The sequence below is a fragment of the Phlebotomus papatasi genome, chromosome 3, assembly GCF_024763615.1.
Source record: "Phlebotomus papatasi isolate M1 chromosome 3, Ppap_2.1, whole genome shotgun sequence".
NCBI classification, from domain to species: Eukaryota; Metazoa; Arthropoda; class Insecta; order Diptera; family Psychodidae; genus Phlebotomus; species Phlebotomus papatasi.
Genome location: NC_077224.1, coordinates 69,341,996 through 69,358,407, shown reverse-complemented (window position 1 = coordinate 69,358,407; position 16,412 = coordinate 69,341,996). Strand labels below are relative to the sequence as shown.

General features: G+C 37.0%; 1 protein-coding gene across 3 annotated transcripts in view; it reads right to left on the bottom strand.

The window, feature by feature from the left end:
• The window catches only part of LOC129808123 (rho guanine nucleotide exchange factor 7), a 57,114-nt gene that overhangs the window by 26,179 nt on the left and 14,523 nt on the right, over positions 1-16,412 (bottom strand). For all 3 annotated transcript variants that reach the window (XM_055857872.1, XM_055857873.1, XM_055857871.1), the window contains exons 2-6: positions 15,369-15,773; positions 15,049-15,249; positions 11,537-11,735; positions 11,245-11,466; positions 2,942-3,187 (exon numbers count right to left, since the gene is read on the bottom strand). In XM_055857872.1, the coding sequence (XP_055713847.1) occupies positions 2,942-3,187; positions 11,245-11,466; positions 11,537-11,735; positions 15,049-15,249; positions 15,369-15,709 (1,209 nt within the window). In that variant the 5' untranslated portion in view covers positions 15,710-15,773. The remainder of the gene's footprint in view (positions 1-2,941; positions 3,188-11,244; positions 11,467-11,536; positions 11,736-15,048; positions 15,250-15,368; positions 15,774-16,412) is intronic.

Genomic DNA, 16,412 nt, shown 5'->3' with positions numbered 1-16,412 from the left:
TGATTATCCAGGAAGTGTCTTTTATGCTTTTGAGAAAGCTTAATGTGTCTAAAATAGCATCGTGTTGAGAGAAATGTGTTTTAAAGTGTTATTGTGTGAAATATTTTGAGGAATCTGTTGGCAAGCAGGAATTTCGTGTCTTTTTGACCACTTCCTGGACATCCCACAAGATACTGGTCAATAATTCTTCTTGTTTTAGTGATCAGCATTGTAAAGGAGTCATTTGACACGCAAAAATAATTCACAAAATTGATATTATTGACTTTTGGAAAATTGAAGTTTGTCCAAGTTTGTATCCTTTGCGTTCTTTTGGGGACGAGAGTACCCATGAGATTTTCAATTTCCCAGAGGCGGAAAAAATTCTTTCTCTGTAAAAGTATATCGTATTTGACCACTAAGACGTACAATAAAGTGAGTTTTACTGAAATTCGTTCGTTGGATATATTGTGGTCCGGAAAGAGTTAATTGGATGCAGACTTTGAAAGGGGGCGTGGTCTAAAATTATTTCAGATAGAGCTTTTTCTTGTGCAAACTTCCTACAAAATATGATTTTTCAATAGTCACAGTAAATAATAGGTGTTCTTAATAAATGGCAGAAGCGTCATTTCTCAAACATTTATATTAATTTGCTCAGCCATTTCACTGGCTAGTTAATGACGCTCTTGTGTAATTTGTAGGTGATCTTCACTCATTTTCAATAAAAAGAATTATTTTTATTCATTGAAAAAAGAAAAAGATAAAGAAGAAAAAAGGAAAGTCAACAAATTGCAAAGAAAACCACGAATAATCTCTTGCCTGAACCCCCAGCACGTGAGCCACCACCAATACCAACATGATCACCACGATCACGATCACCAGGAGTATCTTTGAGTGCCTGGCACATGATCCCACGCAGAACGTTGCTCGGTAATTTCTCCTTTTTCCACCAATGTGCATACAAGCCCGCTCTGAACACTCTCTGTTGCATGTGATCTTCAGGCACTTGCACCACAATAACACTGCTCGTGTTATCCGAAAATTCTGGCGGAACTGTCACAGGGAGATTTTCGACAGATCGTGATCTCTGTGGTGATCGTCTCACCTGTGTCTCAAAGGTTTCACGACTTGTGGACAATTCTAAGAAATTTAGTTGTTGATCGTCATCTTTGATCAAACTATTTTCACCATATTGACCACTATCTGTAAAATCGGCCTCTTCCTGGTTATTCTGGAGTGTGATCGTGATTGGGTAGTGTCCCAAATTGTGGCTTGATCGTGAATGTCTCAATTTTGGGGAGTCTTTGGGTTTGGGAGGTTCAGGTGATCTTGCAATTGTATAACTACCAGCCATGCCAGAATCACTCGATCGTGGACTATGCGTAGAATTCTTGCAGCCACAATCATGCGGATGCTGGGAATTCTCACTGGTTAGTCTCACAAAATGCGAACTCACACATCGACGCACCGATCTTCTGTCCCTAGCCGGACTGATCCTCATGCGCATATCCGAATTGATTGAGTGCTTGGCAAATGGTGAAACTTCTCGATTGAGTAATACTGCACGATCACTTGCGCCACTGGCAAACATACTTGGTGGTTTGATCACATTGCCATCAACCTTCCCATCATGACTGTCATACAAAATGGCAGCTGTCACATGATCAGGCAGAGGAACGAGTGTTTGGGATACTTGTGGTAGTTCAATTGATGTGGAATGTGTAACTTTGGCCTTTTTCTCCGGCATATCATCAGTCAATGTGACTTTTGGCATTCCCTCATGACGATCTCGCCACGAGGGTATGTAGATTTCAGTGGAGGTGGAATTATTGAAGCGATTGCCGACAAAAAGTGTTGGCATACTGTGTCTCTCATCGAGAGAAATTTTGGGCCTGAGATTGTTGCACAACGGCATAGAATCATCCAATTTTAGCAGATTCTCATACGCCATACGCCCATTTGGCAGCGTCTGCTCAAAACTGGACACTTCCGATGCCTCTGACTGTTGCTTAATAACAGCCAAATTGAGACGTGCCGTTGATAGATGCACAACACTCTCACCCGATGAACCCATTTCGGCCATCTTCACAGGCTTCGAACACACCACCAGTGAATCTCTCAGAGCCCTATCAATTGCCTCCAACTGAGAAAAGTGCCTAAAGTATACACATCCATCATCACCATGTTTCATCTCGATCCCACTGGTTTTTACACCAGTTGATCTTTTCTTCTTCTCCATCTTCTCCTCCTCAAACTCCTCAAAGATACCCTTTGTACAATCAACCTCAACACCATGATCAATAAATGTTTCATACTGTGTTCTCTCCCGACTTTCATCTGTCAATCTCTTTCCCGTGAAATACCTAATGATACCAAATGGATTACTGGCCGTTGACCCCGTACTCCCTGAACTCTCTGACGACAGACACTCAAATGCATCTTGTCGTGATAAATTATTCCTATCACCACTACTTCCAGTTGATTTCTTCCTCAACATCCTCACAGTCGTCTTATGCCGTCTCCTCATTACAATCTCTGACGTATCATACTCCCTCAGAAATTCCGGATAGAGCAATGCTTTAACCAAATACCTCGTCAATCTGCCCTTTTTAACATGCTGAGCAAAGTGTTCATTCAATTGAGCATAGGGGGCTGTTGGTGGATAAGATTTTGGCGGCAGTGTTGTCTTGTAGTCAACATTTGCCAAATTGTACGAAATTACCGAGTTTCTTGTGCAATAGCCCCGTATGTCGAGAGGTGTGATACACTGTATACATTAATATTTTGACCATTAGTCCTCCAAAATAACACAACTATAACCCATCATCAATTTTCCCTCGAGAGAGATAGTCTCATTTCTCCCTTTGTTTACAAAATAATTATTTTTTCCATCTACATTTTCTAACAACAGCAAATGATATCATTGATTGATAAAATTAAAAAAAAAAAGAAAAAATAAACTTACATGTGGAGGCGGATGAGGAACATTTACAGATGAATTACTGCCGATGGTTCTCTTGAGATCTACACCGGGTCGACGGAGGGAAGTGGAAAAAGACGAGAGAAGATCTACCCATTTGTTAGCTTCAGCTGGTCCCTGACACACTGCAACAATTCGCTCAATCAATGGTGCACTCAATTCAAAGGCATTCTTCATTGTTGCTGAATCTTCGAGACGTTTCGCTGTTATATTCGTCAAGGGTAATTTTCCCTGTTGAAAAACAGATTTAAAACAAAAAAAACAGTGATAACGATAGGCCTAGATCAGGGGTGAAATGATAACTTTAGGTCTCGCTAGTATCGACTCGATACTATCGAATCTCTAGTATCGTTAAATCCAATGGATGAGATGAAATGAGTATCGGCTCTTCTCGCATTGTCGACTAGTTATTGTGACATTTTGGGACAGTGCAACATAACCTCACTAGTTGCTTTTATTTTGATTTGCAAACAAAGTTTTTCCAATGATTTTAGTGATTTTAATTAAAAAAGATGACCCCGGAGAAACGTTTTTAAGAAAATTGTGATATACTGAGGGACTACAACTTTCATTTTGGACGAAGACTACTAAATTCCTGTTAGTCTCTGGTGTTTTACAGTTCACAAAGAGGAGCAGAAGATTCGAAGGAAGCAGACAAAACTGTGGTCACCTTCAATAACTTTTTAGCTTTTGAGCTCCTCTTTGTGGGATTCAATTTCACCCTAATAGAATCCATTAAAAAAACTCCTAATCTACTTTCTGGACAGTGTCAAACGATGCAACTTCAATCACTTAGTAGCTGCTTCCACTCATAAGTATTTCCCGGTCCGTGTAGTGAAAAGATATTTTTGTAATTGAACATAATTAATAGAGTAAAATATTTCGCATCCGATTTGGCCAATATTATTTCCATGTTACACTGTGTTTTACGATGGGCACAGAATAAATACTATTTATATTTTATATTATCATTAACAACATTTATTAAAGGTTAATTAAAAGAGTGTAAAAGGATTTTTACTGCCGAAAAAAACCTTAAACTTTCAATAAATCTCACTTTGAGGGTACAAATCGACAGCTTCAGAGCTGTCGATAAATTAGTGGCGATAATTATCGACACTAGCGACAAAAAATGCAAGTTACAGTAGACTTTTACTCAATCGGCTCTTTTTCAATCGGGCGCAAAATTTTGTTGACAATTTTCACATTTAATTATGAAGCTAATTCGCTCAAATTCGCTGCAGTTCTTCCTATTTTATCGTGATTCTTTATAGTTGAGCACTTTTTGTGGAATTTACAAAGGCTTTGACGCTCAATTCTATCGCTAAACCGGATGACATTTCGCCCCATATTCCCGATTGAGAGAGAGTCTACTGTATCATTTCGATCGCCCATAATCGACACTCGACACTAGTGATGGGACAATTAGACAGAGTTATCATTTCACCGCAGCTTATTGTGTCAAGATGATTCAACTATAAATATCCGCAGCCATTTTTGAAACTGTAATTGCAGGATGTAGAAGAAAGTGCAAAGCTTTCAGACGATTCAAGCTTCAAATAAAATGGCTATTTCCAAAAAATTTAAGGCATTGAACTAGTAGTAATATTATAATGGCTCAAATTCCTTAAAAAAAAAATTGTAAAAAGGGATGGCAAAGCGTCTCAGGCCTTGCGAAATGCTCGAACTCGTGACTTAGATGCTATACCGCAAAGGTACTTTCGCATCATTTATCGTTTACCGGTTCTCAACCGATTTGAACCTATTCATAAATCTCTCAAAAGATCCCCCAAATTAGTTTTAAAATAAGATTGATTTTCAGATAAATTTTTTTTATCGGTTATGAACCGGTTCATTACCGATTCAAAACCGATTGGAACCGGTTCAGTTTTATAGGAAATTTCAAGACCTTTCCAACGACCCCAAACAAGGATCCCATTTGCTTGATAAATGCGCTCTCTAGTGTCTTTTTAACTTTTGACCTTGAAAAACTGTTATTTGGAATGATTCAACGGTATTTTCATCTAAGGACGAAATGTCCGCCTGGGTAATCTCTAAAACGTATCCAAAAATGAAAAAATCGCACCACAGCATGACGACATTTCTCAGAAATCGTCTGAGACGTGAAGATTTGTTGACAAAAGTGGTCTCCGGGAGGTGGAATTTTTGGGGGGGAGGTGAAAAAATCGAGGTATTATATACTGCTCTCTCCGTAGAGTTCGAGCAGTAAAAAATTAGTTTCTTGAAGCGTGACTTGTCCGCAGGTAGCCCACTTTCTTCTAGGGTAAAATTCGGTAGCTTCGGACAATTCAATTTAACTGCTCAAACTCCAAAGACAAAGTAGGGGAGACTGGGGCGAAAAGTCACTAATCGAAAAATTCAAAATTCAATATCTTCCAAGGTAAAAAAGATAGCGGCTCAAATTTTTTCCTATAGATACCCTCCATAGATCTTCTTCAATGTCGTAAGTTTCTTAGAATTCGAACAAGGAATTTAGAAAATAAAAAATATCGAAATTTTTAGTCCTATTTTTGAAATATTTTCCTTGCAGAAGATAACAATTATTACCTACTTGTTTTCCAAAATTGATGCACTGGTGAATATTTTCCAAATAATTTGGATTCTTTGAATACGAATCCGCTATCTATTTTAGAATTTCACAAAGATTCTTTTCTCCAGAAATCCTTTTATTAAAATGGCCACTTGGGGTAAAAAGTAACAAAAGGTATAGAGCCCCCATAGCAAATGAAAGCGAAATAGGAATAACAAGCGAAAAATTCCTATGGAATTTTCCAGTATTTTTCCTTGAAAAATTCCAAGAAAAATTTGATGGATTTATGCTGGATTTTTTCTGTGGAATATATCCTTGGAATGTTCGTGGAATTTATGTGGATTTTTCCACTTAAATAAAATGGAGAAAAAATTAAGCTGTCACATGCATCTCGTGATTTTACTTCCGAATATTAAAGAAATAGCAAAGATCACAAGGATTTTAATAAGTTTTACTGAACCAACGATAACGAATTACCACTTTAGATAATAAAAAACTATTTTATAAAAAAAAACTTTTTCATAAAATAGATAAGTATTGTATGATATAAAAACAGTTTTATTTTAGGTTGGCGACCTATTTTATATAATCTCTTCACTCACTGAGAGAAATCCGAAAAAGTAAAAATAACATTCCGGAAATGTTAATTTTACCCTGCAGTATTGATCCGAAATCGGTGTAAATATTATGCTTTTTAGGTGTATTAGAGGTTAAAGTTACCCTTTTTCATGCTAATTTTACCCTTAAAAAGGTGTAAAATTAACATTAAAAAATGTTGATATATTTTTACACCTGAAAAGTGTCAAAGTTACGAGGAAAAAAAGTTAATCGCACCTCCGGTTTTTCCTCAGTGCTATTATGTACACGAAACGCAGTGTCGCATAATTAATTATATTATAATTCGTCGCAGAAGTCACTAAAAATGTTTGCGGAAGGTTTGGAAATAAATAATCCACACCATTTTATTTGACATTCGAGAAAAAAAGTGGAAAAAACCATACACTGAGTGAGAGAAATCCGAAAAAGTTAAAATAACATTCCGGAAATGTTAATTTTACCCTGCAGTATTGATCCGAAATCGGTGTAAATATTACCCTTTTTAGGTGTATTCGGGGTTAAAGGTACCCTTTTTCATGTTAATTTTACTCTTAGGGTGGAATAACCGGCTATCGCCATGTTTAGGAAAAAATTAAATTCATTTAATCATAACTTTTGAATCCTTGTTACAATATAAGTCAAATTTGACAAAGAAGTGAAGTTAGCGTCGCCTATTGAAAAGATATGGCGACAGGTGGTAAAATCAATTCCAGAATATTACCACTTCTCGCCATGCCTCATTTTTATACAAAAATAATGTAAAATGAAATATTAATTGACTAAATACAAATTTTATGTATTCCACAAGTGCAATTAAATATTCAATAGACAAATTATTTACCCAAATATGTATTTTTGGCCTGATGAAAATTTGACGACACTTAGTACGTTTGGTAAGAGATGTTGGATTCTTAAAATAAATATAAATAAAATAAATAATTTCGATTCTATGCGTAGAAGCAGAAACAATACAAAAAAATTGCGACTCATTTATTTCATAAATTGCGAAAAATAGCGATTTCAATGTAAGTGGCGAGACGTGGGGCACTGGCGAGAACTGGTGATTCCACCCTAATAGGATGTAAAATTAACATTAAAAAATGTTGATATATTAGGTGAGATTCTTAACAATCTCACCTACTATAATCCTAACAAAATTTCATGTCGTCCGATCGACCTCAAATTTGGCCAAAATGTGTTTCGCCACTTCCTGATCACGAATATATATGTGGCTATTTTACGTTCCCGGCCGGCCGGCCGGCCGGCCGGCTGGCCGGCCGGCCGGCCGCTCTTTGGAGCTTAATAGCTCCTAAACTAAAAAAGATATCGACTTGCGGTTTTCGGCAAAGGTTATATATCGGGTGAAAATTGCAACTTGGTGCATAGACCCCCCACCCCCCACCCCTCCTTCCGCCATTTTGAAGACCCCCCTTTTTTTGTTTTCTCAATAGCTCCGCCCCTATGGCATCGAGCGGGCTCAAATTTTAGTATGTTATAGCTGGGCCTTAGAGCTTTCCATCAATACCAAACTTAAGGTCCCCCGACCCCCCTGACCCGAGCTATAAGGGTCCAAAAAAAATTTCTTAAAATGGCCATAACTCCGGTTATAATTGTCAGAATTTAAAAAGTGAGGGCTTTTTGGAAAGCTCTCGTGAAATTCCACTTCTCCTTCTAACATCGCAAGTTCATAAAACCACCGCTAGTGGCGCTTTTTTTAAAAAGAAAATTTTTAAATCTTAAAAGTTAAATAACTCAAAAATTCCATTGTGCATCGGGCTGAAATTTTAGTATGTTGTAGCCGTTGATTATACCTATCAAACAAAAAAAACCTTAAGTCGATCCATAACCCCTGACCCGAGCTATAAGGGGTCAAAGTTCGAATATTGACCGGCCTCTATCTCCGGTTCTAATTAACATAGCGACCTAAATTTTACCTTTTTGGTTTCGTCTCGATAAGCACTTTCAGATGGAAGTTCAAAAAGTCACCACAGGTGGCGCTGTGATAGCGTCAAAATTCATCGAAATTCAAAGTCACTTTTCTCAAAAACGGCATTGTGCAAGTTAATCAAATTTTAGTATGTTGTAGTCCAGTCTAGGACGTTTCCAAAATGGTGCGTATGCGCGCTGTGGTTTCAATAGAACCGGAGATATGAGGGGTCAAAGTTCACAAAATTCAAAAAAATCATATCTCCGGTTCTATGTGACCGATTTTGATGAATGAGGGCTTAAACGAAAGATCTCACCAAATGCTACAACTTTCTAGAATATTTGAACTTCGTGGGACCAACACCAGGGGCGCCACAGTCGAAAAACCAATTTCAATATCACATAACCTCAATTATCTCGACACGTGCTTAACCGATTTTGATGATTACTTCAACATAATTGTAGAGAACATTTGTCTCTACATTTCGCCCATACATCATTTTCCACTCAGACTACGCTATCACTCCGATTTTGCCGTTTAAGTGTGAAAAAATTGATTTTTTCAATAATAACGCTTTGAAATCACTCAGATGCCAATTTGACTGCCTCTACTCCACCAAGACACTTAAAATAGGGGTTTAAATGGAAAGTCCCGCAAAATACAACAATTCTTTGATATAGTTGAAGTTCAACAAATGACTACTTGGGGCACTCTGGATGAAAAAACGAGTTAAGAAACAAAAAAACTCGCGTATCTTGGCTTCTGAGTAATCGATGAGATCATGTTCTATAGGAAAATTATAGAGAACATTCTGGTCTACATTTCACCCATATATCACTTTTCTATCAGTTCATCCAAATCCTTGATATTTTGGTTTAAATACAAAATTTGTATAATTTCACGAATTTGATTCAAGATAACTGAATGGCGTCTCCCAACTTCAGCTCTAAATCGAATTTGCATGCACTCCGAGTTAGCTCACGTTAAGAATCTCACCTACATAAGCCGGTTAGGATTATCTGTCCCTTTTTACACTTAAAAAGTGTTAAATTTATGAGGAAAAAATGTTAATCGCACCCCAGTTTTTTTCTCAGTGTATAAAACCCTATGAAAAAATAGTGAAAATTTCCATACGATTTTTCCAGCTTATCCTGTGAACTTTTCACGTGTGAGTTTCCATATAAATGTTCCACGGAACTCCGCGGAATTTAACGCTGAAATTCCAGTGGATCGTACTTGAAATTCCATGGAGGGCTATCATTCCAATGGAATTACCGGCTCCAAATTCCATGGAAAACTTTGAGGCATTTTAGCGTTAAATTTCGTGGATTTTTCCAATTTGGACGCTAGTTTTCCATTGGAATTTCCGCGGAATTTTGCTATTGGGGCAAAGAGTAACAAAAAGCGAAGCAATTTCTTATGTCTCACGGCGAAAGGAAACGTCATTACCACGTCTCGCCGCTTGTTGTTTGCATTGGTCAAACGATTTGCAGTCTTCTGTGTGTTTTTTTCTAAAATAGCTTGAAAAGCGCTTTTCTCGTTTTCTCACTTTTCTCGCAGAGAAAACGGTGTTTTACAAAGGTGTAGATGAATAAATTTTCTATGAAAATATGTCCTCTCGGTATTTTTTCAAATTTACGGAAGCCTGTAATAAAGCGAATCAAAATATGATAATACAAAATCTCTGGTACTATTTGCCCCAGCATTTTTGAAAACAGTCACAAAATTACCTTTTAGAAATTGATTCGATAAACATAAAAATAGAGGAATACTACTTTCACAAAGTTGTAGAGCGGGAATTTTCCTATAAAACTGCGCTAATTAGAAATTTTTGAAACAATCGAGTAGCTCGTAAAAAAATAAAATATCCGTTTTGTTACTTTTTGCCCCAGTCTCCCCTATTGCATATTGTGTTTAACTCAAACCCGGCGTTTGTATTATTTTTCTTACACAAATTTAAAATTTATTGATGCTTTTGATAAAAAGAAAGCATTTAAACTTAAGGTAACTGTACCAAATTTCTGCATAGTTCCATGTAAACGCCAATGTGTTTAGTTTGAAATGCAAATTATTTGTAATAATAATTGATTTTTTATAACTTTTTTTAAGGGGTGTTGCTTGAAAACTTGTTTATAGTTTATCGTCTTTGTTGTCGCTAAAGTCATTCTTAATAATTTTGAAAATGAATAAAAGTATAGCTTTGGGTAATATTTCGGCCACTTTGATTCTCATAATTTCTTACCCTTCAGGAATTCTTCCAAAATCTTATTCGCATCGTCTTGGTTGTCTAAGTGACATTTTTATTGTCTTTTATGCATTGAATAATCTCTAGAGCATGCAAAAACTAAAAATTCATGAGAATTTGAGAAACAAAAGAAGTGACCGAAATTGCATGCTGGCCGAAATTTGGTACCGTGTCCTTAAAATTTTTAATTTTTATACAAAGAGAAAATATTTCGTAAAATCTTTCATACAAGTTTGTGAATTCCCACTGGGTCTGGAATGGAAACTTACGAAATGCTTATAAATCGTATAAATTGCAAACAAGTTCGTCAAAGTTTGTACGTTTTTCACAAACATTGCTCATAGGGCTCGTAGTATGATCACTTAACGAGCATTTTTGTTCCTTTACAAACATAATGCAACTTCTCAATCTTATTTTTCTAATATCAATTATGAATTTTTGAAAATTCTCACTAAAACAAATTTAAAAAAAAATCTAAGACTCTTTGAGAAATATTCATCGAAAAAAAAAACTATTTAAAAAAGTTTACAAGAATATTTCATTCCAATTATTTTACCAGGGAGTTGTTTGCATCAATCAATATTGACATTCTGCCTTTGAAAAAGCAACGTGAAAGCAAATAAAAAGAGCCTTTTTCAATTAAAACTTAAGCCAATCATCGTTAGGTGTCATATCAACTTCAAAGAACAATAGTTGAGTTATCCCAATGAATTCATTTTCTTGCATGAAAAACTAGTGTTTAGTCTGCTGCACGACGTGATTTATTCTCCTTTCAACAAAAAAAAGTCCAATAGAGAAATAAACAAATGTGCAATGGAAAACCCTCTTAGAACGTGATTTTCACCGCACATTCATCAATCCCAGGGAGTCATAACTAATGTGATTCACTGCTAGAGATTGTGGTATAAACACGAAACCATCCCAGCATTGATTTTTATCGGACGTGAAAAGATAGAGGAATTACTCACCTCGTAAATAAATGCACTCATCCTCTGACTGACACTCAAAATGAGCAGTGTTTGGGGAAAGAGGACGAAATACCGATCTCTGTGATCTGGTCCAACAGCTACACTTCCCATATGAATAATGTCCCCGAGAGTGCTTAATTCCTGTCCCTGCCAACCCCGAACTGGACCAGTTAATACCTGCAGTTCGAGTTCCTTTTGCCTTCTCGTGGCAGCGCACGTGGACTAAATTAAATTCGATCAATTTGTCAATTTCTCGACAGAAAAAAAAGCAAAAAAACAGATGATTGCTTACGGCAATATCCTTGTAAACAGCCACACTTCGCTGAGTGTCCCCTCGATCTGGATGACCACATTCCATGTGCCTCTCCAACTCCTGCAACATGGCTGAATACTTCTCAAGGCGACGAAATGGCTTCGATAGGCCCGTTGTTAGTACCAAAAGACCTGGCGAAGCAGCTCCTTGACGCTCCATAAAAGTCTCCAGTTCATCTCTGTACAAATAACACAAATTTCCTTTAGGAAACCTTCCGGCTTAATCCATTTTAGTTGCTTATCAAATGACCAACATTGTAATTTTTTATCCGACCATTACTACGCCTACTGGTTAAACGGATGCAGATAGCGAATTAGGGTTTTGCTGGACCCCCTTAAATTGATTTTCACATCAGTGACATAATGTTCATTTTCTCTCGATATCTCCTATTTACTTCAAAAAAGGAGTTGCAAAGCGTCTCAGGCCTTGCGAAATGCTCGAACTCGTGACTTAGATGCTATACCGCAAAAGTACTTTCGCATCATTTACCGTTTACCGGTTCTCAACCGATTTGAACCGATTCATAAATCTCTCAAAAAATCCCCCAAAATAGTTTTAAAAGTAATGGGATTGATTTTCAGATAAATTTTTTTATCGGTTATGAACCGGTTCATTACCGATTCAAAACCGATTGGAACCGGTTCAGTTTGGTAGGAAATTCCAAGACCTTTCCAACGACCCCAAACATGACCCCATTTGCTTGATAAATGCGCTTTCTAGTGTCTTTTTAACTTTTGAACTTGAAAAACCGTTATTAGGAATGATGCAACGGTATTTTCGTATATGGACGAAATGTTCGCCTGGATAATCTCTAGAACATATCCAAAAATGAAAAAAAAATCGCAAGACGTGTTTTCGAGCAATCTCAAAAAAACATAGTTTTGGAGGGGAAGTGGAGGGGTGGGGGGAAAATGAGGGGCATGTTAACGATCCTTGGGTGGACTTATGGGGGGGTCCCCCGAAGGTCCCAAGTCTTTATCTCTAACCGTTTGGCCTCTAGAGCTGGCGACAGCCGGACGGACAGACGGCTAGACGGACAAACAGCGTGACGACATTTCCCAGAAATCGTCTGAAACGTGAAGATTTGTTGAGAATAGTGGTCTCCGGAGGATGGAAGGTAGAAACTTGGGGGGGGGGGGTGTGAAAAAATCGATGGATTATAATATAGTGCTCTCTCTGTATAGTTCGAGCAGTAAAAATGTATTTTTTTTATAATTGTCGGATGACACAAAGCCACTCCAAATCCAAAACAAATCTGTCAATCGGTTCAATCTGTTATGATCCGGTAATATACTGATTCATAACCGATAAATAATTTTTGTCAGAAAATCAATTGTATTACTCCTAAACTATTCAATTTGTTCACAATCTTTTCAAAACTCGATTTTTAACCGGTAAACGGGGTAAATCATGCGAAAGTACTTTTAAGGTATAACATATAAGTCACGAATTCGAGCTTTCCGTAAAATCTGGGAGGCTTTGCCATGTCGCCCCTTTAACAAAATCTCGTTATTGATCCGATTAAACCGATCACTTCTTTACAGAAACCCTACCCAGGAGCGTCCTTTTATAACAGAAAAAACCGATGTAAAACTAGTTTTATTAATGGGGTCCGGAAATCGTCGGAAATGGAAAATCACTCAGGAAAAATGCTTCAACTTTTTCCAGAGTTTTCGGCTCAGTCTCCAAGACTTCATCAGTGGAAGTCTTTAAGTTCTTCTCTGAGTTTCGTTCAACTTTGTCAGACTTATTTGGACCGGGCCGGGCACATTTATAGAATAGTGAAACTTTCTTACTAATTTAACAATTTTCACTACTGTAGGCAATAACAAATTTTATATTTTCCTTTATATCGGGATTTTTGTGGGATCAGGGAGCCAGTCTGTTCGCACCGAACAAAGACGATACTCTACATGTTCCCGGTTCAAATAAGTCTGACCAAGTTGAACGAAACTCAGAGAAGAACTTAAAGACTTGGTCACTGATGAAGGCATGGAGACTGAACCGAAAGCTCTGGAAAAAGTTTATGCATTTTCCCTGAGTGATTTTCCACGTCCAACATTTCCGGACCCTCGTTGATAAAATTTCGTAACATACTTCGTTCTTTTCATTTCTTGATTAGAAGTAGTAATTTTTTAATAAAAAAAATTATCTACAAACTCAGTAGCGTACCTAGAGGGGTGCGGGAAGGGCGGCCCACCCAGGGCGCAAGCCATCAGGGGCGCCGGTTTGTCTATTTTTTTTAATCAAATGAACTGTCATGGGTTACCCCGTAGCTCACGTCCTGGCCCTTTATTCTTGGCATGTTAAACTGAAAAGTATTGTAACAAAAGAGACTCAGAGACTATGAGGCGCCCCTCTAATTTTTGAAATGCATTCTTTCCGTACAGAAGTAGATCTTGAAAAATTCGAAAATCTATTTGAAGATCCAAAAAAGAGACTTTCTTACTTCTTAATACTTTCGTAAGGTGGCGGAAGTAATATCCTGTTCGAATTTCGAAGTGCTCAAGTGTCAAAATGTGTCGGTCTTCGCATTGTTGTGAGGAAAAAACTGAACAACGACATTTACTGTTCTCGCCCCAGTATTTAATCACTCCATAATCACTGAGTAACTCTTTTGCGAGCTTTTTAGTGTGATATTTGATAAATTTTCCCCAACTTGTTCGAAAATTTAGTACAGTGCTGTCTCTTTATATGCACACTCTCTATATGCACAGCTTTTGTGTCGGTTGCATTCAAAATCAATTTGTTTACATTTTGGCAAAGTAATAAAGAAAATTATTTTCTTGGTAACTAATTTTTCTCGTTTTTAATTACCTTAATTTTATATTTTCTGTCTCATATTATAGTTAAAATAACACGGGAAATTCTAGAACAATAAAAAATATAATAATTTATTAAAAGAAGGAAAAAACCGTTGGGAATTTCAAAAAAAGTTGTGCATATTCAGAGAGAGAACTGTCAAAAAAAGCACCCAAACTGTGCATATAGCGAGACAGCACTGTATGAAAATTCGAAATTGAATTTGAATTCTTCGAACTTCAACGACTTTTTGTGCAAATAGAGTTCCATTTACCTTTCATCCAAGACACTATTGGAGAATCAAAATCTACTTGTGATCGGGCTCATTATGTCTTTTAATCGTTCAAACGCGTTGAAATAAAAAAAAACTTTTAATTCCTTCAGACTTTCTGGCACGCCCCTCTAATTTTTAAAAAGCATTTTGCCTTTATATTCTTTCAAGGTTTAGAGTTGAAATAAAAAAAAAATATATTAAGTCAAAATTGTTTTGAAAACACGCAAAGCTGAAGCACAAGATGGTTCAGATTGTGCATAAAACACGCACTTCTCATATTGCGCATAAAATCTGCACAGCTGAAGCATAAAACACAGACATTATATAATTGGAATAAAAAAAATAAAGAAAATCTAAAGAGCAATAATTTCTAGAATGTTAATAAATTTAAAAAAGAAAGAAAAAGTATCCTTACTTGTATTTATCCAAAATAACTATGGCACGTGGATGAGCCGCACAATAGGCCTGATGACTATTCTTGATCACTGATGCCTTCGATAGAAATAATTTCCCAACACGATCGTTGCAGTCTTCAATGTTTAACAAAAGATCCTCGTGAATTTCTACTATTTCTACAAAATTACACATTAGTTGAGCGTATTCGTCTGATGATAATCTGTCAAAATAAATAAATACAAGAAAAAAAAAGGGGAGACGCATGAAAAATTGCGTGCTGCCATGAAAAGCCACCCCCTTCATTTTCAGAAGGGCGTGTATTTATAATTAATTTCTCACATTTGACTGTTTGACAGAGGCTCCAGGAAATTCTCCAAGAGTCCCCGAATTTCTGCCACATGAGCCTTTTCGCTCTCAAGCAGATCATTGAGGACAAGGGAACGACTAGCCTGAATCTCTTCGGGTGGCCTGATGGTTTCCGCAGGAGGCAATGGGGTCTTGTACTCCTTCACGTAATTACTGGGGAACCATCCAGTCTTATCACCCAGCGTCCCCTCCCACCAACCCCCTTCCTCACGCTGAGTCACCGTTATTATGTCCCCCTTCTTGAAGCACAACTCGTCATTGTTGGACCCCTTGAAGGAATACTCCGCCTGAACTGTATACGGAGTCTCCATCATTCCTGTATCTGTCTCTCCCACAAATCACCTCTACTCCCTGCACAGTTTGATGATCACCACGCGACTGAGAACAAGAATACACAATATCCATGTTTATTCCAATCCAACTATATCAATTGCCTTCCAAAGTTCATGTGTCGACCTGTGTGTTATCCGCGGGAGTTCGACAGAGAAATTGAACCAATGGATATGATATTAGGTGGGAAATATATAATGTTTATTTGTACTTCCTCAACATCACATCAGAATACAAGGAGACAAAAAACACCATATTGCCAGAAGCTTCAGATGATGGTATTTGGAAAGTCTGGCATTGATTTTTCCACACAATACCATCCAGCATTTGCCGGAAAAAAAAGTCTCTCACTCGTCTCTCTTTCTATGATATTCTTCTCGTGGTGAAATGTGTTATTGAACTTTCAGCACTTGTAGTACAGGGTATGTACAATATTTTGCTGGGATAATTTTACTTAGGGTTAATTAAGCTAATTCAACACTTGCTCCAAATGGAAATTTTTCGCTATTCCAAATGGAAACGACACTGTTTTCATGATAAATACAGTACTAAATTATTATATTTATACATTTTCTATACCACAGTTTCATTATTTAGTTAATTTTGCTCCAAATAAAGCGAAAATCCATTCATATTCACAAATTTTAATTTGTTTATTTCTCAGAAAAATTAAAAGTATACCTTATC